This window comes from Acinonyx jubatus, chromosome E2, assembly GCF_027475565.1.
Source record: "Acinonyx jubatus isolate Ajub_Pintada_27869175 chromosome E2, VMU_Ajub_asm_v1.0, whole genome shotgun sequence".
Classification (NCBI taxonomy): domain Eukaryota; kingdom Metazoa; phylum Chordata; class Mammalia; order Carnivora; family Felidae; genus Acinonyx; species Acinonyx jubatus.
The window spans coordinates 51,093,748-51,118,210 of NC_069396.1; the positions used below are offsets into that span (position 1 = coordinate 51,093,748).

The 24,463-nt window shown below is 51.0% G+C and overlaps 1 protein-coding gene and 1 long non-coding RNA gene across 10 annotated transcripts in view; one reads left to right on the top strand and one right to left on the bottom strand.

The window, feature by feature from the left end:
- ZC3H4 (zinc finger CCCH-type containing 4) overlaps positions 1-24,463 on the bottom strand; it is a 44,372-nt gene that overhangs the window by 16,301 nt on the left and 3,608 nt on the right. For 8 of the 9 annotated variants that reach the window (XM_027037899.2, XM_053211295.1, XM_027037898.2 and 5 more), the window contains 8 exons: positions 9,448-9,667; positions 9,029-9,139; positions 5,664-5,886; positions 3,152-3,303; positions 2,388-2,484; positions 2,136-2,275; positions 1,471-1,578; positions 5-116 (listed from right to left, as the gene is read on the bottom strand). In XM_027037899.2, coding sequence (XP_026893700.1) covers positions 5-116; positions 1,471-1,578; positions 2,136-2,275; positions 2,388-2,484; positions 3,152-3,303; positions 5,664-5,886; positions 9,029-9,139; positions 9,448-9,667 — 1,163 coding nt within the window. Of the gene's footprint in view, positions 1-4; positions 117-1,470; positions 1,579-2,135; positions 2,276-2,387; positions 2,485-3,151; positions 3,304-5,663; positions 5,887-9,028; positions 9,140-9,447; positions 9,668-14,447; positions 14,597-24,463 lie in introns of those variants that run through there. The other variant, XM_053211294.1, reaches the window with a different exon arrangement.
- Positions 14,926-24,129, top strand: LOC113593440 (uncharacterized). Its single transcript, XR_003413601.2, has 2 exons — positions 14,926-15,145; positions 23,746-24,129. It is a non-coding gene; the product is annotated as an uncharacterized LOC113593440 (long non-coding RNA).

Below are 24,463 nucleotides of genomic sequence, written 5' to 3' on the forward strand. Positions count from 1 at the left end.
ATATCGTGCATGTAGGGGCAGTTCTCGGCTCTGGCACAAAAGCCGGTGATGTAAAATTTGCACAGCTCGCGCTTCTTTGGTAGCTCGATGTCGTGGCTAAAATTACAGTGGTCTCCCTGGAAGAGAGGCGGGAAAACGTCAAGGGGGTGCCACGCTAAGCCCTCGCCGACGCCCACCTGCAACGGGAAGTCCTCCTCTGTCACCGCTGAAGCACGGAGGGACCAATGGCAGGGACACATCCCCCGCCCCCCCCAACAGGGCAGGGAGGGCTCACGACGTGGCTTCCCACCACCTTGAAAGTTCTGACAAAGCTGCGCTCCCTTCGCTCGGGCCCTGCCTCCCCGCCCCACGTCCCCGTTCATCCAGGCTCCGCTCTGCTGCCCCGCACCGCTTTGTTCTTATTCTCCCTCTCCCTCCCTGCAGCCACTATTTTTCACCATTTGCTGCATGACGGCCACGCTTCTTCCTTCCTAACGCAACCTCCGTTTTGTTTGGGAAGAACGTGCCCGGCTACAAACACATTCTCCAGGCTCGTGTGGAGATATTGTGGCCGATGAAATATAAGCCAACGTCCCCGAGGGAGGACAATACTGCTTCAATTAAAAGAAAAATCAAACCCCTTCACCCATCTTTCCTCTCAGCCCTTAGATGGGACGCCCGGAGCCACAGCAGCCGTTGTGGGACCGGCAAAGATGGCGGATATTCTTAAAAGTAGGAAGGAGGAAGGAGCTTGAGTTCCCCAGGGTGCCACTGACCAGGGCACCAACATCCCTCACCTCAGAGGAACAATGTCTGAGCGTTTAAGCTAGTGGGGCTTGATTTTCCATTATCCACAGACACACTCAGAACACCACCCGGGTGAACAAAATATAGAAATTGTCCTATGGCTGTTTCCCCTTACTCTCAGGAGTAGCTACTCATTTTTCGTTGGATGTATTACAAGCTTCTAAAAATAATATGAATCGAACCTGTAACACAGAGCGTTTTTTACACGTGTACGCATTTGTTCGTATTTGTTCGAAATGCACAGTTTTTCCTAAGACTTATCATGCGGTGCGGCATTTCCTGGGCACGTGTGTGCCGCTGTCTGTCCACTGCCATCGCACTTGAATGCAAGGCTGGCGGCACTCACACCGGGTTACACCCTCAGAGCTCTGCGGTCATCGGCCCACCTTCTGGTATTGAACTCTGCTGTGAAATTCAAGGCTGGCCTGCTTCACCCCACCTGCCTTTTTATCTAGAGGTCGTAACAAATTCCCTTTCCAACGCTAAAGTCCAGTAACTTCACCAGAGCACGTTACATCTTTGCAAGAGCGTCTTCCCCAGCATCTCCTGTAGGCGATCACTCCCACCCTTACCCGGCCACCGCCCCCAATTAGTGTGGCTTCTAGAACATTCCCAGAGGCCTGAGCATCCTCCGTGAGGTGGCTGCCTTGCTCCGGCAGCCAGGCACTGTAACTGGCCCCTTACCCACGTACACCGCCCCTCCACGAAGTATTTGCAGATGACTTTGCCTTTCTTGTCGGACTGCTGGTGGGGCTTGTCATGGTCGCTCCTCCGGTAGCTCCCGCCACCATCCTGTCAGGAACACAGAGTGTGAGCATAAAGGGGAGTGAAAAGGAAGGGTTGGAGGGACAACGCAGGCTGGGGGAGGCGGGTTCCGAGGGAGTGACAGAAGTCGGCTGGTGGGCACGAGCATTCCCTCGACAGAAGCGTCTTCTCGTAACAAGAGCAGTGTCATGGCCGTGCGGGGTGTGAGCCCCAAGGCAGGGGGCGCTGGCACAGACAGAAGTTCTGCCACTCGGAGCTGTGGGCAGCCGAAGGGCACCACACAGCTGTGCAGGAACGCATCCACCTCCCAGAGGGCAAACTCTCCAGGCTGCCTGGATGGGTCACCTAGAACCTTCCACACCTCGGAGATGCAGGTGCTACAGAGATGTGGTTTTAAAAACAGCGGGTCTCACCGGCAGCACACCCACCATGAGAGTTGACGAGAGCTCATCTGTCCCATGGAGAAGAGCGGATGGGAGCAGGAGGATGAACAGGCCTCAGAGGCCAGCTTGTTCAAGAAAAGGAAAAGTCCGAGAAGGGGGCCTCGGCTAAGTATCTCAGATCCGAATGAAGGGTCAACTCACGCCCATGTCCTCGTCATAGAAGTCTTCGTCGTCATTCATTCCGCCCTTGTTCATCCCTCCTCGGCTGCCACCTCGGCCGCGACCCCGGCCCATCCCTTTCCCTCGACCTCGGGAACCCCGGCCACGGCCTCGATTTAACCCTACAGGGGAGAGAGATGGCGTTCACCTGCTGCCTCTCCCCAGGATCCCGGTCCGGCAGCAGCTGCCGGAAGGAGCCCCGCCGACCCGTCACCTCCTGGGCCCCCTGCCCACCTCGTCCTCGGCCATCTTTGGACCGGCGGTACTGGCTCAGTTCCTTGGAGTACTCGTCATAGTCCTCATCTCCCATCGGCTCCTCGCTTTCTCCATACTAGGGTTCCAGAAAGGAGGAGAGAAGCAGGTGGCGTGCAGGGAACAGCGAGCACTGTCCCTAACTGTGCTCTCTGTCCCCTTACGCCTTTTTATTTGGCTGAACACCAGATTCAGAAGGGCAGATGACCCACCCAAGGCCACCTGCTTATGCCCCCTCTTACATGCGACAGCCTAAGGTGGAGGAGGGTGTCTAACCTCTGGTACTGTCTTCACCCCTACAACTCCTCTCCCCTCCCCCCAGGTAAATCCCACAGGGCTCCTCCTACACAAGACAGCTGTGGCTGTAACAACGGACCACCAGGGAAAGGTCTCAGGCAGGGACAGAACAATGAATGTGGAAGCTGTGTGCGTGTGTGTGTAGGGGGGCGTGAATAAACAAGCACCTGACTGCAAAGGCATCAAACATTTCCAGAAGGCACTCAGGAAACTTGTCTCCAGGGATGGGAACTAAGCTGCCGGGGGCAGCAGTAGTGGGGAGAGGTTTTCACAGCTTTGGTACCTTTCCAGTTTTGAACCATGTGAAGGTTTCCTCTATTCCGAAATAAGAAACGAATGTGGAAACACAGAGAACTGCCACCCGATGCTTTCCTTCCACTGTTTCCAAGGTTTCCCCCAAAAGCGCCCACCAGCCCCACACTTTCTCCCGGGACTGGAGGAGAGCTTACTTCCATCTCTTCCTCGTAGAAGTCTTCTTCGTCCTCCGGGTGGTCTCCCACGGAGCCCCTGCCCCTTCCACGGCTGCCCCTGCCCATGCCTCGGCCTCGAGATCCTCCGCGGCTGCCTCGGCCCCGGTAGCCCCTGCCACGGCCTCGGCTGCCTGCAGGGCGATTCAGATGGTGAGCAGATGCCCCCAGCAGGAGAGAAGGCAGCCCATTTTCCACCCCTGAGGTCGGTCATTTCCTCCTCCTCCCCAAGCCTTCCTAGCAGCTCCAGGCAGAAGGTCCCATGGTTCCCAGCCCAGGTCCCCTCAGCATTCTGGATGTGCACCTGCTATGGCACTCACTACACAGCCACAAGGGCATCTGTGCGTTGAAAGCTGCACTCACTGCCCAGCTACTTGTGGCTACGGAGCCCCTGTAACACGACCAAACTAAGAGATGCTGCAAGGGTGAAACACACACTGGATTTACAGAACATCATTTAAAAAAAAAAAAAAAAAACAAAGGGAAAGAAAAAGAGCAGGGGTGCCTGGGTGGCTTAGTCGGTTGAGGACCTGACTCTTGGTTTTGGCTCAGGTCATGATTTTGAGATTCATGGCTTCAAGCTGTCAGTGTGGAGCCTCCTTGGGATTCTCTCCCCCCACCCCCTGCCCCTGCCCCTCCCCTGCTCACACACACTATTTCTCTATCTTTCAAAATAAGTAAACACTGGGGCACGTGGGTGGCTCAGTCGGTTAAGCATTGGACTTCGGCTCAGGTCATGATCTCATGATCTCACGGTTCGTGAGTTCAAGCCCTGCGTCGGGCTCTGTGATGACAACTAGGAGCCTAGAGCCTACTTCAGATTCTGTGTCTCCCTCTCTCTTTGTCCCTCCCCTGCTCACGCTCTGTCTCTCAAAAATAAATGTCAAAAAAAAATGTTTTTAAGTAAGTGAACATTAACAAAAAAATACAATTGCAGTAAACATTAAAAAAAGAGAGAGAGAGAAAACAGAGAGAGAAAGGCATAACAAAATACCACAACTATCTGTTTGGATAATATGTTAAAGTGAGATTTGGAGTATATGAGTTAGATAAAATAAACTGTTAAAATTAATCTCATCTGGGGCGACTGAGTGGCTGAGTCGGTTGAGCATCCAACTTTGGCTCAGGTCATGATCTCGCGGTTCATGAGTTCAAGCCCTGCATCGGGCTCTGTGCTGACAGCTCAGAGCCTGAAGCCTGCTTCAGATTCTATCCCCCGCCGCCCCCTCTCCACCCCATTCCTGCTTGTGCTCTTTCAAAAATGGATGAACAGGGGCGCCTGGGTGGCTCAGTCGGTTAAGCGGCCGACTTCGGCTCAGGTCATGATCTCATGGTCCGTGAGTTCGAGCCCCGCGTCGGGCTCTGTGCTGACCGCTCAGAGCCTGGAGCCTGTTTCAGATTCTGTCTCCCTCTCTCTCTGCCCCTCCCATGTTCATGCTCTGTCTCTGTCTCAAAAATAAATGTTAAAAAAAAAAAATTAAAAAAAAAAATGGATGAACATAAAAAAAAATTTAAATTAATCTCATCTGTTTCCTTTTATTTTTTCAATGGGACTGCTAGAAAATTCTAAATTCTATGGTGATTTGTGTTATATATTTTTTCTTTTTAAATGTTTTAATCATTTTTTGAGAGAGAGAGACAGCACGCACACACGAGTGGGGTGAGGTAGAGAGAGAGGGGGAGACACAGAATGTGAAGCAGGCTCCAGGCTGTGAGCACAGATCACAATGCAGGGCTCGCATTCATGGACCATGAAATCATGACCTGAGCCTAACTTGGACACTTAACTGACTGAGCCACCCAGGTGTCCCACACTGTATTTCTATCAGACGGCACTGGTCTAGAATCTCCCCAAAGGGCAGGGCTTGTCCAGGGAGGTGTCCAGGGAAGACTTGCCAAGAAAATGAATGAGCAGCCACGCTAACCATAAGCTGGGCCTTAGTCAGGGCTAAGTACTGCTGAGCTATAAGGTCCCAGGAACCCTTGTGGGTTGCAAAACCTCGCAGGCAGGAGCCAGTTCTAGAAGGTTTCCGGTGCTCCGCCCTCCCTCACCTCCTAACTGCCACAGTTCAAGGTTCAGAGGCTGCACACCTTGTTGGGTGATAGGAGCTGGGAGGAGTGGGGAGGAGGCTGGGGCAGCCAGCTGTCCGTTACCCTGGCCTGTATCTGACAAGCTGTCCCTTTTCTCTCGCTCCTCACAGCTGAGCAGGAAGTGAATGAAGAAAACAACCCTCAGCCACGAGGGCGTCTCCCCGCCTCCCACCAGCCTGGCTGCATCCCAAGCACAGGCCTAGCACTGGGGCTTCTTCTCAGGGCCCTGCGTGTGCAGCCCCCGCCCTTCCCCTGTACTCACCCCTGCACCGAAACCACTGCCGGTCTCTCCTCCCGCACCGGAGGCTCGGCAGCACTGGGCCCCACACTGCACCCCGAGCCCCCGCCGCGGATCTGCTCGGACCCCCCACCCCCCCGCCCCCCAGAGGCGGCAGGGCCTCACCTCGGCCCCGGCCGCTGCCCTCCTTCGCGCGCCGGTACTGGTTCAGCTCTTTGGTGAAGTCGTCATAGTCCTCCTTGCCCATATCCTCCTCCTCGTCGCCCTCGTACTCCCCGTACTGCTCGTTCTCGTAGTCTTCGTACATGCCGTAGCCTTTGCTGTCCATCTTGGAGTAGGCCTTCTTGGGCAGGGACGTGGTGTGCGACGGGGGGTACTGCTGGTGGGACTGATGGAGAGAGGGCGTGAGGCGGCCCCGGGGCCCTGGGCCCGGACTGCCAAGATCCCCGCTGTTCCCTTAACTGATGCACTGTCTGGGGGCCTCTGCCACCCCGGCGGCGACACACCAGCCCCCAGCACTCGGGGCACTGGTTCCCAGACGAGCGAGAGCTGGGCGGTGGGCTCAGACGTTTCTGTTCTTCAGAAAGAGCCACGGCTTGAAAGAAAATTTAGAAACACGGACCCCATGATCCCTGAAGAACTGGGGAGGGGAGAGAAAGGGCTATTGCCCAGGGATATGCAATCTCATTTGGGGAGGAGGCCTGGTAGGCAACAGGGGTGCGCCTTTTTATGTATTTATTTTGAGAGCGAGAGCAAGTGGGGGAGGAGCAGAGAGAGAAAATCCCAAGGTAGGCTCTGTGCTGTCAGCACAGAGCCCGACATGAGGCTCAAACTCACAAAACTGAAATCATGACTTGAGCTGAAATCAAGAGTCTGCCGCTGAACCGACTGAGCCACCAAGATGCCCACATCTATCTACCTATCGATCCATCTATTTATTTATAGGGGACGCCGTCTAGGGGATGCCGTCTAGGGACGCCGAGGTGGCTCAGTCGGTTCAACGGCAGACTTCGGCTTGTGAGTTTCAGCCCCACATCAGGCTTTGCTGTCGACACAGAGACCACTTCAGGTCCTCTGTCTCCCTTTTTCCCTGCCCCCCTCCCCCTGCTCTCTCAAAAATGAATATTTAAAAAATAATAATAAGTAAGTAAGTAAGTAAATAAAAGTAATCTCTACACCCAACATGGGGCTCGAACTTAACCTGGAGATCAAGAGTCGCACGCTCCACCCACGGAGCCAGCCAGGCACCCCCAAGAGGGGTGCTCCTTGGTCAACCTTTTCTTGGGGCCTTGGAATTCAATTAATAATCTACTTGGCAACCAAACTAGAAAGCTATTAAATGATGCTTTCCAAAGTGTGTTAGTGCAAAGAGATATCGGATGAAGTTAGACAGAGACAGACACACACAGACAGACAGACACACACACACACACACACAAATGGAAAGCACCAAGATGGCCTTTACTAAACAAATAAACTGGGGTCCATCCAGACAATGGAGTATTATTCATTGGTTAAAAGAGATAAACCACGGGGCTACGGAAAGACACGGGAAAACCTCACACACATACTGTTAAGTAAAAGAAACTGATCCGAAAAAATTATACGCTGTAGGAGTCCAGCTCTCTGACATTCTGGAAAAGGCAACACAACAGAGACAGAAAAAGACTGTGGGTTGCCAGAGGCTCAGGGAGGAGGGAGGGGGTAAGGCACAGGGGATTTTTAGGGAACTGAAACTATTTTATATGATAGTGTATGGTGAATACATAACATGAGCATTTGTCGAAAACAAAAGAACTGTAAAACAGAGGAGGGAACCTTAGTATAACCATAAGCTTTGATTAATAGCCATGCATCAATACTGGCTCATCAATCACAACAAATGTACCATAATAACATAAAGCGTTAACAGGAGAGGGACACGTGGGTGGTTCAAGTTAAGCTTCCGACTTCAGCTCAGGTCATGATCTCACAACTCGTGAGTTCAAGTCCCGCATTGATAGAGCTCTGTGCTGGCAGCTCAGGGCCTGAAGCCTGCTTCAGATTCTGTGTCTCCCTCCCTCTCCACCTCCCCCCCCCCACATTCATGCTCTGTCTCTCTGTCTCTCTCTCAAAAGTAAATAAACATTGGGGCGCCTGGGTGGCTCAGTCGGTTGAGCGTCTGACTTCGACTCAGGTCATGATCTCGCAGTCCGTGAGTTCGAGCCCCGCATCAGGCTCTGGGCTGATGGCTCGGAGCCTGGAGCCTACTTCCGATTCTGTGTCTCCCTCTCTCTCTGACCCTCCCCCTTTCCTGCTCTCTCTATCTCAAAAATAAATAAACGTTAAAAAAAAAATTAAAAAAAAAAGTAAATAAACATTTAAGGCATCTGCTCAATTTTCTACAAACCTAAAACTGTTCCAAGAAACAATCTATATTAATTTAAAAGACCCACACTCGTGGGGCACCCGAGTGGCTCAGTCGGTTAAGTATCCAATTCTTGAGCTCAAACTCAGGTCTTGATCTCAGGGTCATGAGTTCAAGCCCCATGTTGGGCTCCGTGCTGGGTGTGAAGCCTACGTAAACAAATAATTTAAAAAAAATAAAAAATCCACACTCGTTATGAGAAAATACAGAACGTAAGTATATAGACACATAGGACTACATTAGCAGACCTTAAAATCCCTCAACCCCAGGAGCCTGGCTGGCTCAGTGAGTGGCACGTGTGACTCTCGCTCTCGGGGCTGTGAGTTCGATCCCCACGTGGGGGTAGAGATTACTTAAATGTGAAATCTTAAAAAAAAAAAAAAAAAGCCTCAAACTCTAGTTCCTAATCGAAGCTGTGGTGTGCCCTCCATTTCTTGTCTCAGGTTGAAAGTCTGAATCTCTGCTAGCATATCAACGTCAAGTGTAACATTATATGATTGAATTATTCGTTAGGACAGATGATGCTGAGTCATGGGACACAGGGATGTATTTTAGAGCTACTAACTTTAAAAGCATTTTTCATCAAAACTTGAAAATCTACATCAATTTTTCTTACCGATTTTGCTGGGGAGAAAAAACAGTACAGAAACCAAACAAATAATCTAAATGCCCCTTTAAGCTCCGTGTTGTTTAACAAGATAAAAATCTGACTTCTGACTCTACGGCCCTTGAGATAATTTGCTCCAATTTTCCACAACAGGTCATTTCTCAATGGTGGACAACGGTCAGCTACACCAAGGATAAATCAGCAGATTTCTGGGGGATGGGGACATCCTGAGTCCTGCCAAGGCCATGGGAAGAAGAGGGAAGTCTCAGGATGGCTAATGGAGATCAGCCACTGACTGGGCTCGAACCTCAGCTCCTACACTACAAGGCTGCCACCTGGCTGGTTTCCCGGCTCTGTTTTCCTCACCTGTAAAACGGGGATAAAAACAGTATCTCATCTTGCAGGCTTAAAACCCACGTAACACGCGGTGCAAGAATGCCCAGCAGGCAGCAAGTGCTTAGCAAACAAGGGCGGTTTACCCGGCTCCGCGGGGGCCCCTGCGAGGCAGATACTCACCGGTGCATACGGGGGGCTGTACTCTCTGTACTTGCGGTGCCCCTTCTCGCTGGGGCTGAAATCCGAGTCATCTGAAAAGTCCGAGAAGTCATCACTGGAAGAAGCGTGGCGCTGCAGTGGCAGAAGAAACGGACTTAGTGATTCCGCTGTGGGCAGTGTCAGCCCAGGGACAGATGCTGCCGGAATATGCCGGAAGGGCCCAGCGCTCCCTGCCAAACACCTCACCTAAGGGCATTTAGTGGCAATGGAGCATGAGCCACTGACTCTTTAAAGAAAAATAAAACTGTTTATCCAATTTGGGGAAGGAATAAGCACCACTATTACGCGTGCCCTCTGGCCTCCGAGGCGAGCTCGGCCCCCGGGGCTCTGCTCCGGCCCGGTGCACGCAGCCCGGCCCCGGCGCACCCTCCCAGACCTACTTTGTGCTTGGATTTCCTCCTCTTCTTCGACCTCCTCTTCTCCTTCTCCCTCTCTTTCTTCCGCTTCCGCTTCAGCCTCCGGTGAGACTTCTCCTCGTCCGAATCGCTATGGTGCTTCTCCCCCTTTTCCTTCCGGCTCCTCTCGGGCCCTCCGGAGGTGTCCTGGGTCTCCTCGGCCCCATCATCCTCCAGTTCACCTTCTTCCAACTCACCATCTTCCCTATAACCAATCCCAAAGCCAGTATGAAGCCAGGGTGTGAGAGGGGATGTCCAAGGGCTGCGGGGTGGCCCCGGTGGACAGGAAGAGAGCGAGGCCTTCCTTGGGAGGACTGGGGGCCGCTGCCTCTCGGCTCCCCCCTCCCCAAGGACTGCGCCTACTCTCGTGTAACCTGGCTGGGGGACAGCGGGTGGGGGCCCGACACCGCTGGATTTTCAAGGTGCAGCCACTGATACGGGGACTACCCTAAGTTAGTATTTCTCAGAGTGCTCCAAGGACCTCGAATTCTAAAGAAGAAAAGCGACAAGGTTCTGTGGTCAAATGAGGGGAGGAAATCCCCACCTTGGGGCATCACAGTGCTTAATGCTCTAATGGAAGTTCCCAGAGGTCTTACCGTCCAGAAACCTGCGCAGCCCTGCTTTAAGAGCATTTCCAGGACTTACTTGACCAGAGAGGCTGCTGTCTCTCAGGGAACACGGATTAGCATCCGTCCCAGAGTGCAGCGGTGCATAGCGGCCTGAGGTCACGGGCTTGGTCCTAGTCCTATGGATGTGTCCTGTGAGCTGAGGGTGGTGGCTGTGCACAGTGGGGACAGGGCTGTGGTTCTAAACCAGAGGCGGCCCCCGGTCTCCTGGACCCGACCCACAAGCAGGCTCGGGCTGTGCCCAAGGACACTATGTATTTCACCAAAGCCCCGTAAGAACTACCAGTGACAAGCTCTGGTCTCCAGAGGTCTGACCCACAGCCTGGGCTGCACAGCTCTGGGCTGGGGAGCCGGGGGGCAACCGAGCAGGTGAAGAAAGGGGAAGGGGTGAGCGAAGGGTCCCAGGCCCCAAACCCCTCCTGACGTCCCCTCCTAACAACTGTCGGGGTCGGGTCCCCCGCACTCCACTGCTGCCGACCCCCGGTATCCCTTCTGGCTCCCCTTCCTACAGATTTCCTGATTTTGTCACTGCCCCCACATCACCCCCATCCCTAGTACTTTCAAAAATAAAAGCACTCTCCAAACATGACAGTTGCTGCCCACAGAACATTCTAAATATCTACAGGGTGGGGAGGAGGGAAGGGGATAAATAGGGTTAAGAAGGCAAGCAACTGGAAAAAGAATCCAGTTTTTGGCCAAACCCACAGAGACAGTTGTCACAAGTACAGGAGTTGGTTTAAAAAATAAAAATAAAATAAATTCCGCAAATCTTTTCTAAAAGCTCCCACAGTTCCTCATGCGTGACCATGGAAGAGCGTGTGTGAGAAGAGAAAAAATTCCTTTCTTCTCCATTAACTAGGACCCCAGAAGAGAACTAAGAGAACATAAACAGGGGCATAATGAACCCAGGATCCGAAAGGCTAACCATGAAAGGATCTAATCCAGGCAGAAAAGACCTTGCTGCCCAGACGGGCCCGGGGTCAGAGTGGGAACAAGCCCGCCCCCAGAGCCCCCGCAGGTTCTAAGGGGCTTTGTAGAGAAACACCACAGTGGTGATGCTCCAAGAGTCCTTCGCGTCCTTTCACTCACGCAACCCCCTTTGTCCGCCCCGGGTGGCACTGCTCCCCAAATATCAAGGAGCCTCTCTTAATTCTCATTCCCCATTCAAAGCGGTCAGGTCAGCTTAAAACCCAAGCGGCCCCAACCCCACGGACAGCCCGGCAGAGGTCAAGGGCAGCTCTCTCACACACAGCACGGGACACAAAATTTGTTCAGATGTTTCAAAGGAAACAAGTCAGGGAGGTGACTGACGTGCGTCTTGGGTCGTCTCCTTGCAAATCTCCAGGGTGGGGGGTGGGGGGCAGCCCCGCAGAAGGATGCAGAGTAAAGCGGGGAGGAGCCGGCATTCCTGACAAGTGAGGCACCTTCCGGCTTGGGCTTGGGTGCGGCCCACGGAATGGGGTGTGGGACGAAGCTGCCTCGGCTGGAGTGGCCTTGCCCACAGTAAAAGTGCCACCCGACTGGGGAAACTGGTTTCGGCGAGCTCTCCAGCCGGAGGGAGCAGGGCAGGCTCCCTGCTGCCTGGAACCACGGCGGGTTCCAGGGTGTGGTTCCCGCAGCAAACAGGATGCACGTCCCTCCCTGCTGGGAACACCGTGGGCAGACCAGCTTGCCACACCTCAGGAGAAACACAGGGAGACTGACAGACAAAATGGAGCTGAGGAAGGCCCAGAGACAAACCGAGGATGGCGGGGATGGAGGCCCGTACTCCATGAAGAAAAGCTAAAAAGCGCATCACTCTTAACCAACAGTCTGGAAAGGAAAAAGCTCAGAGGGACATGTTGGAAAAGCGGCCAGAATCTCCGGGCAGGTGGGGACGGAGGGGACACAGGAAGACAAGAAGGGCCCAGGCTCCCAGAAGCCCTGATGAAAGAAAATAAGGCTCCCAGAGCAAAAGACCCTCATGGAGCCAGAAGAAGCCTATCAGAGTGGAAGGGATGGCAAGACGCTTTGAACACTCTCCTCTCAGGCAGGTGGATCGCAAAGGGAGGACAGGTGATGGGACTTGTCAAGGGCAGACATTGCAGACACTCCCTTACCTCCGCCCACAGCATGACAGGGCAGGCCAAGGTCTTGCCCAGGGTCAGGGTCAGGCTCCATCCCTGTCCCACACCCACAAGCCAGCTTGCTTGAATACGTGGGCCGGGTCTACACCTAACACCTGGGGGCTGGCTACAAAGACCACCCGAGCGACTCCAAAGTCCTCACCACCATCAAGAAAGATTCCTAGGGGGGCACTTGGGTGGCTCCTTCGGTTAAGTGTCCAACTTCATCTCATGGTTTGGGAGTTCAAGCCCAGCATCGGGCTCTGTGTTGACAGCACAGAGACTGCTTGGGATTCTCTCTCTCCCTCTCTCTGCTCTTCCCCCACTCGTACACATACTCTCTCAAAATAAATAAACTTAAAAAAAAAAAAAAAAAAAAGAATGATTCCTGAAGAAAGCCCTTTCATGCCGAAGGACTTCCCAAAGCAAGGAAGCACAGTGTTCAAATCCACCCTCCAAAGACTTTCAGCCAAAGAGGGGCTCTGCGTTACCTGTACGAACACCTCCGGGATATCTGGGCTCAGTGAGAATCTACCCTGCAACTTTTTACTAAATGGGTCACGAATACTTAGAACTTTGTTTCTTTACACGGACTTGGGGAAAATTGACAAACAGTATTTAAAAAACAGAAACAAAAAACCTGCTGGCGACTTACAAAGGGAAAATGGGAGACTGCAAGGGACACCAGGCCAGTGACCCTCCAGGGCCCACTGTGCGTCCTCAGTGCCATCTGGCCATGCTGTGCTCCCAAACTTCTCGGAGCCCTGGGCTAACCTCTGGTCACCTGAGGGGGTGCCCTCTGATAACACAGGAAATTCCCAGCTTAACTTCTGTATGAACATGGGGTCTGTCTTCCTTATAAGGGGAAAGGACAAAAACCAAGAAAACCGAACCAGCCGGGACAGGGGCAGAAATCCCCGGGGACCACTGACACGCCGGCACAAAAGCAGGCTCCAGAAACAGCAGCCAGGCTTCAGTGGTGCCACCTCACAGACTGCCAGCAAAGCCCATGTCAGAGTGGGATTAAGTACCGAGGGAGCTTGCCTAATAGACTGTGACATGATCCCTCAAGAAAAGTGGGGGAAGCCCCACTGCGCTAATCATTTCAATCTAGACCTGCCAAGCCCTCTTGAGACCAGTAAGCAGGAGAAAGCCTGAGGCGTCAGCCTGAGCAGGGACGACCTTATTCCCAGAGCCCGGACTGGCAATGTCCCAGGATGGCCGCGCCAGGGTCGGCCCGCCGGGGCCATCGGGGACAGGCAACCGACCAAGCTGGGGGACTGACTTGGAACGGGTGTCCAGGAGGGAACGGGAAGAAGCCACCGGCTTGCCGAGGGTCAGATCTGTCTCGTGCCTCCCGCACTAAGCTTCCAGGGCATTTAAATTCCCACTCACAGAGCTGGTGACAGCCAGCTCCTCCCTCTCGGGTCAAAGACTAGATCTGGGTGCCCATTCTAAGGAATGCCTATTTGGCCACTCCACAGGGCACAGGAGCGTGCTGAATTCAACACACACCACGGGCTTGGCAAAAACAACACGCAGTCAAGAAATCTCATGGCTTCAAAGCAGGCTGGCGGGGTGGGGCACGGGGCCGCTTTCTGCAGGCCAAGTGACCAACCACCAGCTCCGCTTCTTACGCTCTTGGTACGCGTAACTTAGCGCCTTGGTTTTCTCACCTGTGGAATGGGGTGACTGTAGTACCTACCAGGGTTGTTAAGGTTAAATGAGATTAATGTGGATAAAGCCCTTGACATGAGAAAGGCACAAAGTACCACACAAAAAGCAGCTACCAGATTTAAGGATAACCCTAAACTGGCTGGGGTGCTCATCAGGAAGCACTTTCTGTACGGAGAAGCTTCAGCCAACTCCCCTTGGGGGTCGCTGCTGACTGCTGGCCAACAAGTTCCCGCTACACTTGGCCGGACTGAGTACGCGCTATCCTCTCCCGACAGACCCTGACAAAACTGACAAATCAACACGTCCCCTTCCTCTGCTCTAATCTAGCTGGTAAGAGGAAGTAACCGAGTGGGTGACCAGGAGGGAAGGGCACAGGGAGAGCTGAGCCCCAGGAAGAAGGGACAAAGGCCCCTTAAAAAAACAAAGCTTCCCGACATGGAAATTCTCTAGACGAGAGAGCTGGAAGGAAACTGAAAGGGGCCCGGGTTTGTGGATCGATCTGGTTTGCAAAAAAAGAGAAGGGGGTGGGGGCAAAAAAAAACAAAAGATGGACACTCATGGGAGCAGTGGCTGTTACCTGAAGATCATGAGAGCCCTTGACAAGAGGCGGCTAGGTTAATGTGAAGGTCAGGGTTATGACCATTAACTGCCCAAACGCTCAACAAATTGCCTGGGTAGGCTCGGAATGACCCATTAACTAGGGACAAAACTACAAAAATTATGGGGAGGCTCTGTCTCTTCAAATGGTTAACGACAGGCCTAACTGCCGAAGTCCCCAAATCCGACCGTGTGGGACAGTTGTTTACTGGGAGCGAAGGCACAGAGGCTTTCCCTCGCTTTCTGACGAGGTGAAGGAGCCTCGGGGGGTGGGGGGCACCTCACTGAGGGATTTTCAGAGGCAGGAAATTCTTGAAATAAACCTCTGGGCCTCGCACATGGTTTTCAGTGTCCTTACTACCTAGGTTTATCGACCAGAACTCAAGAGCAAATGGGCTCTATGTCTCCCTTCCCCTCAACATTCTCACGTGGTGTCACAACAGACTGTGACATCGCGCCACCTCCATGGTAACGTGCCCACGTAACAGACAACACCCCACCCGAGCAGCCAAGCGCAAACCAACCATGGGACACGAGAAGCCCGATTGCCAGCACCCCCAACCCCTCACTTCAACATGAGCAGAAGAGCTGGTCTGGTGCTGAGACCCGGATGGGAACGCACCTACAGCCAGAAGTCAATTTCTCCAATGGAAATGGAGAAATCTGCACTTGGAATGGGTATTTGAAATATTAAGTAGTTACTGTCAATTTTGTTACATAGGATTATAGCTTTGCGGTTACGTTTTACAAAACAAAAATCGTTGGGGCACCTCGGTGGCTCAGTCAGCTAAGCACCGGACTCTTGATCTCAGCTCAGGCCTTGATTTCAGGGTCTTGAGTTCAAGCCCTGTGTTGCGCTCCGCACTGAGCGTGAAGCCTACTTTAAAATAAATAAAAAAATAAGTAAATAAATATAATAATTTTTAAAAATCTCCAAGTTACAGATATGCACTAAAGAATCTGCAGGTCAGGGGCGCCTGGGTGGCTCAGTCGGTTAAGCGTCCGACTTCAGCTCAGGTCACGATCTCGCGGTCCACGAGTTCGAGCCCCGCGTCGGGCTCTGGGCTGATGGCTCAGAGCCTGGAGCTTGCTTCCGATTCTGTGTCTCCCTCTCTCTCTGACCCTCCCTCGTTCATGCTGTGTCTCTGTCTCAAAAATAAATAAACGTTAAAAAAAATTAAAAAAAAAAAAAAAAGAATCTGCAGGTCAAATGATGTGAAATCTGGGATCTGCTTTAAAATACACGAGGCAGGGGCACCTGGGTGGCTCAGTCAGTTACGCATCTGACTTCAGCTCAGGTCATATCTTGTGGTTCATGGGTTCAAGCCCCACGTCAGGATCTGTGCTGACAGCTCAGAGCCTAGAGTCTGCTTTGGATTCTGTGTCTCCCTCTCTCTCTGCCCCTCCCCCACCTGCACGCACACGTGCGCGCGCGCGCGCGCTCTCTCTCTCTCTCTCTCTCTCTCAAAAATAAACAAACATTAAAAAAAATACACAAGGCAGATGGGGGATGTAGTGAGATGAACCAAAATTGGCAAAATGTAGATAACTGTGAGACCAGACCAGGTGATGTGTAGATGATGGCTTTTCTCTTCTAACGAAAATGCTAGAAAATTTCCGTAAGTTAAAGAAAAAAAGATGCCCTGAGTGGGGACCGCCTCAACAAGTTGAGGCGAGGTTATCAAGGAAGGCAGAGAGCTGGAGTCTGGGGTTGGGGAGGAGCGGGGGCTCCATCACCCCCATGAGGGCCTTACCTCTTGGCCCTGATTTCCTCAACGACAAAACCTGCCAGGATACCTCAGCGTCTTATACACCGAAAGCAGCGAGAAGTATTCGTTACAAACATCCTGTAGCAGCCGACTTCCATGCCAGGCACCAGACTGCTGAGCTCACATCCACTCATCCCTCACTGAAACGCGGCAGCAGACCCACGCTGGTCGTTGAGTCATCGGTACCCCCGTTTCACAGAGGCTCAGGGAGGAGAAGATATTCGCCTACAAGGTCACAGCACAGAGCAAAACTGGAACGAGTCCTGGATTCTCTGACTCCAGGCCCAACTCTCAACCTCGACCCTGGAGAATTAGAAATCATCTGGAAGAGAATAATTAACTCAACAGGCCAACCGCCAAAACCCCTCCCCGAAATTTATAACGGCGCTGGCAAAAAGAAGACAGATGCACAGAAAACCGACCAAAGGAAACAGCATTCCAAGAAACACCAAAGCGAGGTATTAAGACATTGGGCGCGGTCTGTGTCCGGGTTTCAACTGTGAGGTGAAGACAGAAACAGAACCTGTGAGAAGGACCGAATCCTCTTGGGAAGAATTTCCTGAGACCATGGTCAATCACGTGCTTAGCACTACCCTGGCCCAGAACAAATGCCTAGGAGGAAAAACTATCCTTAAGCAAAGACACGAGGCAAATACAGTCCTTCCAAAATCAAATAAAGGGAAAGGAGACGTTCAAAAATCTCACCAAAGACTTTTGCACAGAAAGGCCCAAAGAATCCTGGAAAAACCCAAGGAAAGGGTCTTCTCCCCAGATGGACAGAGAGCAATGGGAATCATCCCAAGGGAAGGAAATTCCAAAGCCGTGCAACACCAGCAGGAACACTTCATCCCGGGGTGTGCGGCATCCACGCCAGGGTTTGTCCAAGCACACAAACCCCTCAGGCAGAGCGTTTCTGCAGAGCTTCAAACAAGCTGATCGAGAAAAAACCTGGCCTACTTACTAGAGTCTCACGGAGTCCGGTGTCATTTCCTTCGCCTGAACAGCTACTTTTTCACTCCCACTCACTCTGAACGCTGCTCCTGTTTTTTTTTAGTGTTTATTTATTTATTTAGAGAGCGAGAAAGCCAGCACTCGAGAGTGGGTGTGTGTGCGTGTGTGGAGGGAAGGGGGAGAGAGAGACAGACAGACAGACACCCCCAAGCAGGTTCCGTGCTGTCAGTGCACAGCCCAGGCTCGAACCCACGAACCTCTACATCGCAACCTGAGCCGAAATCGAGAGCTAGATGCTTAGCCGACTGAGCCACCGGGCACCTCACAGCTCCTGTTCTTGGTAAAGGCATCCATCTGATCCCAGTTCCTCCTGTCAGATGAACCTCTGAAGTCTGTTTCTCAGCAACAGAGTTTCTTAACCACCTTCTCATGCCAACCAGGGCTTCAGACAGCTGGAAGGATGCTGGTTCTCATCCAAGGAGGACCAATTTCTATTATTCCAGAAAGGAAAATCAAATCACTTAACTTGTGAACCAAGCCTCTTGCTCGTCTGGAATCTTTTCAGAGTTAATAGGTTTGGTTCCATTCAACATACATTCAACTAAGACAAAGAATATATTAACATTTTCGTCTTAAAAGAAAACCTAGCCTAGGATTACTAGGATTTTTTGCTCATACACCACCAAAGAATTTCCTTAAGAACTGCAATTATCTGGGGGTGCCTGGGTGGCGCAGTCAGGCAAGCGTCTGACTTTTGGTTTCGGCCCGAGTCATGATCTCATGGTTTGTGAGTCTGAGCCCCACATGGGGCTCTGTGCCTGCTTGAGATTCTCTCTCAAAATAAATAAATAAACTTAAAAAAAAGAAGAAAAAAAACCAGAACTGCAATTATCTGTATTCAACTCTTTGCTAACTTCAACTGTGGGCTCCTGGAGGACAGAGAAGAGGCTGGCGGTCACCTGAGTTTCCAAGGGTCCAGCACAGGGCCAGGTTCAGACTGGGGGCAGCACTTGTGACATGTTCTGCACAAACCCAGCATCGGCCTCATCTCTCCATACCCTGTTGCTCAGTTTCGTCAACACAGACACGGGACTATTTTCACAGGCAATAACGTGGGTTACATAAAACTCCAATGAGGTAATCAAGGGGCTGTCTTTAATCAAAAACTCATTCACCGAGTGTCTATCAAGGGCTTCCTGATAGGCCAGAGAGTGACAAAAGCCCGTACGTGATGCATCAACCGATGTGAAAGGGGCCACCAGTCAGCACCCCCCAGGGATGCGGCCCACCTCCCTTGGCAAGAAGCTATATAGTTCCCGGGACTGCTCTGGCTTTCCATGCAATGGCAGGGCCTGAAATCCCAAGGAAACCTAAGCCCTGGTGTCTGTTAGGAAAATGAGGAGGGCAATAACCCAAGCCACCTGCAATGGACATTTAGCCAAGTGACACTCATGTCTGGGCCCAGCTCCCTTGGGTTGGGCCCTAACAGGCACGGTGTTAGCTGCAATCCACTTCCCCACTGGCTTCAAGAAGTCTCCCGTTACTTCCGATGAATGAAAATCTCTTTGACTTAAAGGTTCAAAAGCTCAAGCTTGGGCCTCTACATGCACTGGAAGGAGTGAAACAACGGGCTGACGGAGCTGCACCAGGTCACGGAGGGTCCCCACTCTCTGAGGCCAACTTTTTTTTTAAATTTTTTTTTAACATTTATTTATTTTTGAGACAGAGAGAGACAGAGCATGAACGGGGGAGGGGCAGAGAGAGAGGGAGACACAGAATCGGAAGCAGGCTCCAGGCTCCCAGCCATCAGCTCAGAGCCCGACGCGGGGCTCGAACTCACGGACCGCGAGATCGTGACCTGAGTCGAAGTCGGACGCTCAACCGACTGAGCCACCCAGGCGCCGCCCCCCCCTTTTTTTCTTAAAGTATTCTCTACACTCAAAGTAGGGATGGAATTCATCACCCTGAGATCAAGAGTTGCACGCTCTACTGACAGCCAGCCAGGCGTCTTTGGGGCCAACTTTTAAGGGAATATCTATACTTCCCTTCCATTCTCTCCCACCACCTCTGCCACAACAAAGATAACGATGGCTCCTGTGCAGGTAGGGACCAGCCACCTTCTTAAGGGCCCAAAATGTGGGGGTGCCTGGCTGGCTCAGCCAGAAGAGCATACAACTCTTGATCTTGGGGTCACTGAGTTCAAGCCCCACGTTCGAGGTAGAGATTACCTAAATAAAAAAAAAATTTTTTTTAAAGGGCCCAAGAATAAATACCGTAGGCTTTGCAGGCCGTACAGTTCTCTGTACCTTTAAGGCAACTCTGAGGTTTAGTGCAAAAGCAGCACTGACCTTATAAGTTAATGGGCGTGGCTATGTTCCAATAAAACTTTACTTGGGGGGAGAAAAAAAGAAGCCAAGTGGGCAGGCTTGGATCTTGTAGAGCCACAGACTGTCCACCCGTCCTCCCAGCAGTAGCTTTTCAGCTTTGACCTTGACCCACATCTCCTTTGTATGTTTCTCTGAAGTTTTACAAAGTGGCTCTTAAACTCCACTGTACTCTGCTCTTTCTACCCTCTTTCATTCCTTTGTTTTTCAAATGCAGGAGACAAATCAATAAATGGGACTTCATATCCTGCTAATGGCTGCACACTGCAGTTTGAAAACATCGGCCCCACGACAGCATATAGGTACAGGGCCCGGGGTTCTACCTCTGCCTCCACACCTAGCTCTGTAACCTTGGACAAGTGACTTCATTTGTTTCAAATTCTCAGCGCAGGCCTGGGGCGAGCTAGCACATGGGAAGCACTCAGCAGGTCCCAGGGAGGTAATCTTGGACCTTCACACGAGGCACTGTCACACCTTTGGGGAGACTAGCAGTCAATGACTCACAGGCCACGTACAGTCGGCCTGACCCCCACGTCCACGAGGTGCACCACTCCCCACCATCCCTCTACCAGAAAAGGATCAAGACAGGTTTAAAGGGAACAAACGGAATCCACACGGTACTAAGCTTTAAACTTCTAGGAGTTTATGGTTTCTGGGGACCATCGGACAGGGACAACAGGGACAAAGGAACCAGGTGCTCAGCTGACTGACAGATCCACCTGGGCTCTAACCACTCAGCCTAAGCTCGCAATTCATTTTTAAGGCACCCCCTTTGCAGTTGGGTCTCCAGAGCTGCCACAGCAGCGGCAACCCCTGTGGTGGCCGGAAGCTGCAGGTGTCAGACATGGGAAGGAAATCTGAGGCCGGGCAAAGGTAGGAACAAGCTTAGTTCAAATCTAAATGAAGTCCTCCAGAGAGAAGAGCTCCTTGCACACCCTGAAAACTTTTCTGCTCCAAGCAAAGCACGGTACGGGCCTGACTGCTGAATGAACAAAAACCTTTACTGACTCAGCCAAACTCCCAAGGGGCGAGGAGAATCTTGGGAGCTGGGATGGGCCTTGCTCGTCTGTCAGAGATTCTAGAGGGGGTAAAGGACTTGCTTGAGGTGACGAGACCAGTCAGCAGCGGGTTGGGGTGCCCCGGCCCCACTTTCTCAGTTCTCGGGAGGCCCACTGAGGTGGCAGGAAGGCTCAAACCCTAATCGCCAAAGATGAACGCAGGCAGGGCGTCAGCATAAGCTCAAGCCGCCGAGACCGTCCCAGCATCTATAACGAGGACCTTGAGCAAGCCAGAAAGGCCTTAAGATGGCTTCCACTTAGTTTCAACCCCAATCCGCTGCTCAAAATTAAATAAGCTGGCCAGGAACCTAAGGGGTGAAGAGAAACGGACTTGCCTCAAAAACACAGTTGCTCTGGGGCGCCTGGGTGGCTCAGTCGGTTAAGCGTCTGACTCCAGCTCGGGTCATGATCTCACAGTTTGGGAGTTCGAACCCCGCATCGGGCTCTATGCTGACAGCTTAGAGCCTGGAGCCTGCTTCGGATTCTGTGTCTCCCCCTCTCTCTGTTCCTCCCCCGCTCATGCTCTCTCTCTCTCTCTCTCTCTCTCTCCTTCAAAAATAAAAATATTTAAAAGAAACAAAAAAAACACAGATGTTCTTTCTTCTGCTTACATACCAGGCTATACATTCGATCTAGAATTTTTCTGCAGTAGAGACAACAAGAAGATAAAGAAACCAAGATTTGCCAAATGCTAGGCATCGTGTGGGTGTCCGGTTACATGCCCACTTGACCGCAATGACCCTGAGAAAAGAGCATTAGCCTCAGTGCCCACTGCAGGGATGGCCAGGCCTGGACACAATCTTATCTGCTTCCAGAGCCCACACTGTTCCTTCCTATCCCGTAGCCACCTCCAACGTTCAAAAGATGTCAACACTTGCCTTACACACAGGGAGCTGAGTCACCAATTCACACAGATACAAATTCACCAAAAAAAAAAAAAAAAATGAGAGAGATTCTCCATCCTGAGCAATTTGGCCAAGAGAAGCAAACTATGCTCCCGGTAGATATCCAGTATGGGAACAACAAAAAAAAAGCATTCTATCGGAATGATGATTGTGGGATGCAACTAAGTCCACACCAACCGAGGGGGCCACGTCTTCCAACTGCCATCAACTGATCAAGTCAGAAATTTTAAAACTGCCCGTGTAATCTCCTTTCGTTACAAAGCCAAAAAAAAAGAAAAAGAAAAAAAACCCTGTGCAGCCTTTCCAGGCTGCCATCTTCATTAACTATCAAAACTAGAACGGTTCCGCGGCAAAGACGAGGCCGATAAATTTGGAGAGCCAAATCCATGAATGAAACCTGGCTCCAAACATACAGCCCCAGTTTTACCTTAACCGAAAGCACATCATAAGCCAGCCAAACAAGCAGCTTGCTCTCTTTCCATTAGGTGTTAATTATGAAACCGGCCTCGAATCATTTATTCTGATTCCTGCCTCCGATGAGCTGACTGCGCTTACACAGATGCCTGAATCGACCTATTAAATACCAACTACCAGGAACCTCAGAGACCGGCCTCTTTTCTCCTATTGTGTTAGGGGCTATGTTGCCAAGGTAAAGGCAAGCACCTTGCCTGCTTAGAAACTCAGCCATTTCACTTACTATTTGCTCCGAATTATTGTCACTCAACTTCCCACCCTGGGTCAGAACCAGTCACTCTGGTTCTAGCACATTCTGTCCACAGGGACCGAAACTGGGTTCTCTGGAATATGGCTTGACCTAAAGCTATCCCCGGAGGCTTGGGAATAATTAGCGACTTTCACCATCCAGGTATTTGCTGTAACTGGATCTGGCTTCTAGGAGATGGTCCTCGGGCCTCAATAGCCACGACGACGTTAACGGAAGGGAACAATGAGTAAGGCGACAGGGAGACATCCATTCCTCCCCTATCAGGGAAGGGCAAAGATTGAAAAGAGCGGAGGTGGAGAATTATTAATGGATAAATTACAGGGCACCTGGGTGGCTCAGTCCGTTGAGCATCTGACTCTGGCTCAGGTCATGATCTCACGGCTCACGGGTTGGAGCCTGTATTGGGCTCTCTGCTGTCAGCGCAGAGCCTGCTTCGGACCCTCTGTCCTCCACTCTCTCTGTGCCTGCCCTGCTCGCACACTCTCTCTCAAACATAAACAGAACGTTAAAATAAATAAATAAATAAATAATAAAGGACAAATTACTAAACCAGCTTAATATGAAACTGTCTGCATTCAACTGGATGGAACCTCCTGGCCAAGCAAAAGCCATAGGAGTGTCTTCGCTGTACTGACAAATCCTGGCTTGTCAACAACTCAAAAACTTGAGCAAATCGAAACCCTATCTGGGAGACAGAACGGACCGCGAATGAGAAAAGCCCTTTTGGGGAATCATCTTTTTCTTCTGAAGAACACATTGAGGAATAAAAAATAAAGGGGTTTCATGAGCGGAATACCCGTATTTTCATGGCTACAATTGGTTGTACTTCTACTGGGAGATTCGTACTTGGTTTCAGATTAAACCTCTCCCCAGAGACTATAACAATTTTAAAGACTGCAAGCGTCTAAGAGTTGCTGTTAAATCAGGGATTCTGAGCGACACCCTTTTTCTTTTTTTTGCAACATCCATTAATTTGAATTTTAACTAGTATTGGTACATCAGTTTGGGGGGGTTAAAAAAAGGCAGTACTGTGACATTTCAAAAACAAAGACTATGGAAATACAGTTTGACATAATTACTGGGGCTTCTTGGTTTTCATGGATGAGATTCCTTCGAGAACGGAAAAAAAAAAAAAAAAACAAACCAAAACCAAACCCTTGTGTTGTTACGCCTGAGTCCTTTTTAAGTGTTTGGGGAGATACTTTTGAATTCATTGAATGATTGCTACAATGTTCACTTACAAAAGAAATCCCATTTCCTTAACATCTCAAGTCAAGTTAAACAAGCATCCTTCTACAACTCAGTTGCCCTCGAAACTTGGAAAGTTCGTCTGTGAGCAGCCAGTTGCTGAATCTGGTTCCTGGAGAAGGAATTTCACCAAGGATGGAAAACTTCAAATAAAGGCAGTTCATTTTCGGCTGACCCTGCGCACTGGAGAGAGTGTGTTCAGTTCGTGCTTGAGACTTTTTTTTTTTTTTTTTTTGCAGGATATTGTACAGTGTGGACACTTCTTCCTCCCACAACTGATTTTACATACCTAACATCCCCACTTCACAGCAGTTACGTTGTGAGTATTTTGAGAGGAAGACTAAGACAAATGGCCCACTGAACTGCAGTTAACATTTCCTTATCCCAACGTAAGTGAACTTTTTTTTCCCCCTAAGAATGGGAAAAAAAAAAAAAAAAAAAAGGTAAACAGGATCTTTCAGAGGGGAAAAGGGCCGTGTGTTAAAAAGTTTTCTCGACCAAAGTACATCAGGGACCAAAACGGGGGCCAAGAGGGAAAATGGAACTTCAACGTGTTTTGTCTTTTAACGGAACTTATGCTTGTAAAACACATCGGAAGTACAAGTGTTTGGTTCTGCAAGTCATTTCTGTTGCCGTTTTTTTCCTTGTATGTGTAGGAGAGGGAGGACTGGGGGCCGGAGGAAGTGTTCTCTCCACCATGACTGGGCATGTAACACGTTTGCATCAACTTTTCACGGTCAGGCATGTGCTTTCGAACAAAGGGAACAACAGTGGAGACGGGGAGAGGAGGCTGGGGGTTGACACTTTACAGATTTGGTGCTTAAACAGTACTTTACAAATGACTTGCTTAATTTAAACGTCCATCACCATAAGAGACATTGGAGTAAAATGAGAAAATTGGATCTACTTGAACCACAATCTTTTGGGGGAGGGGGGAGGGGCGGAGGGGGAGGGAGG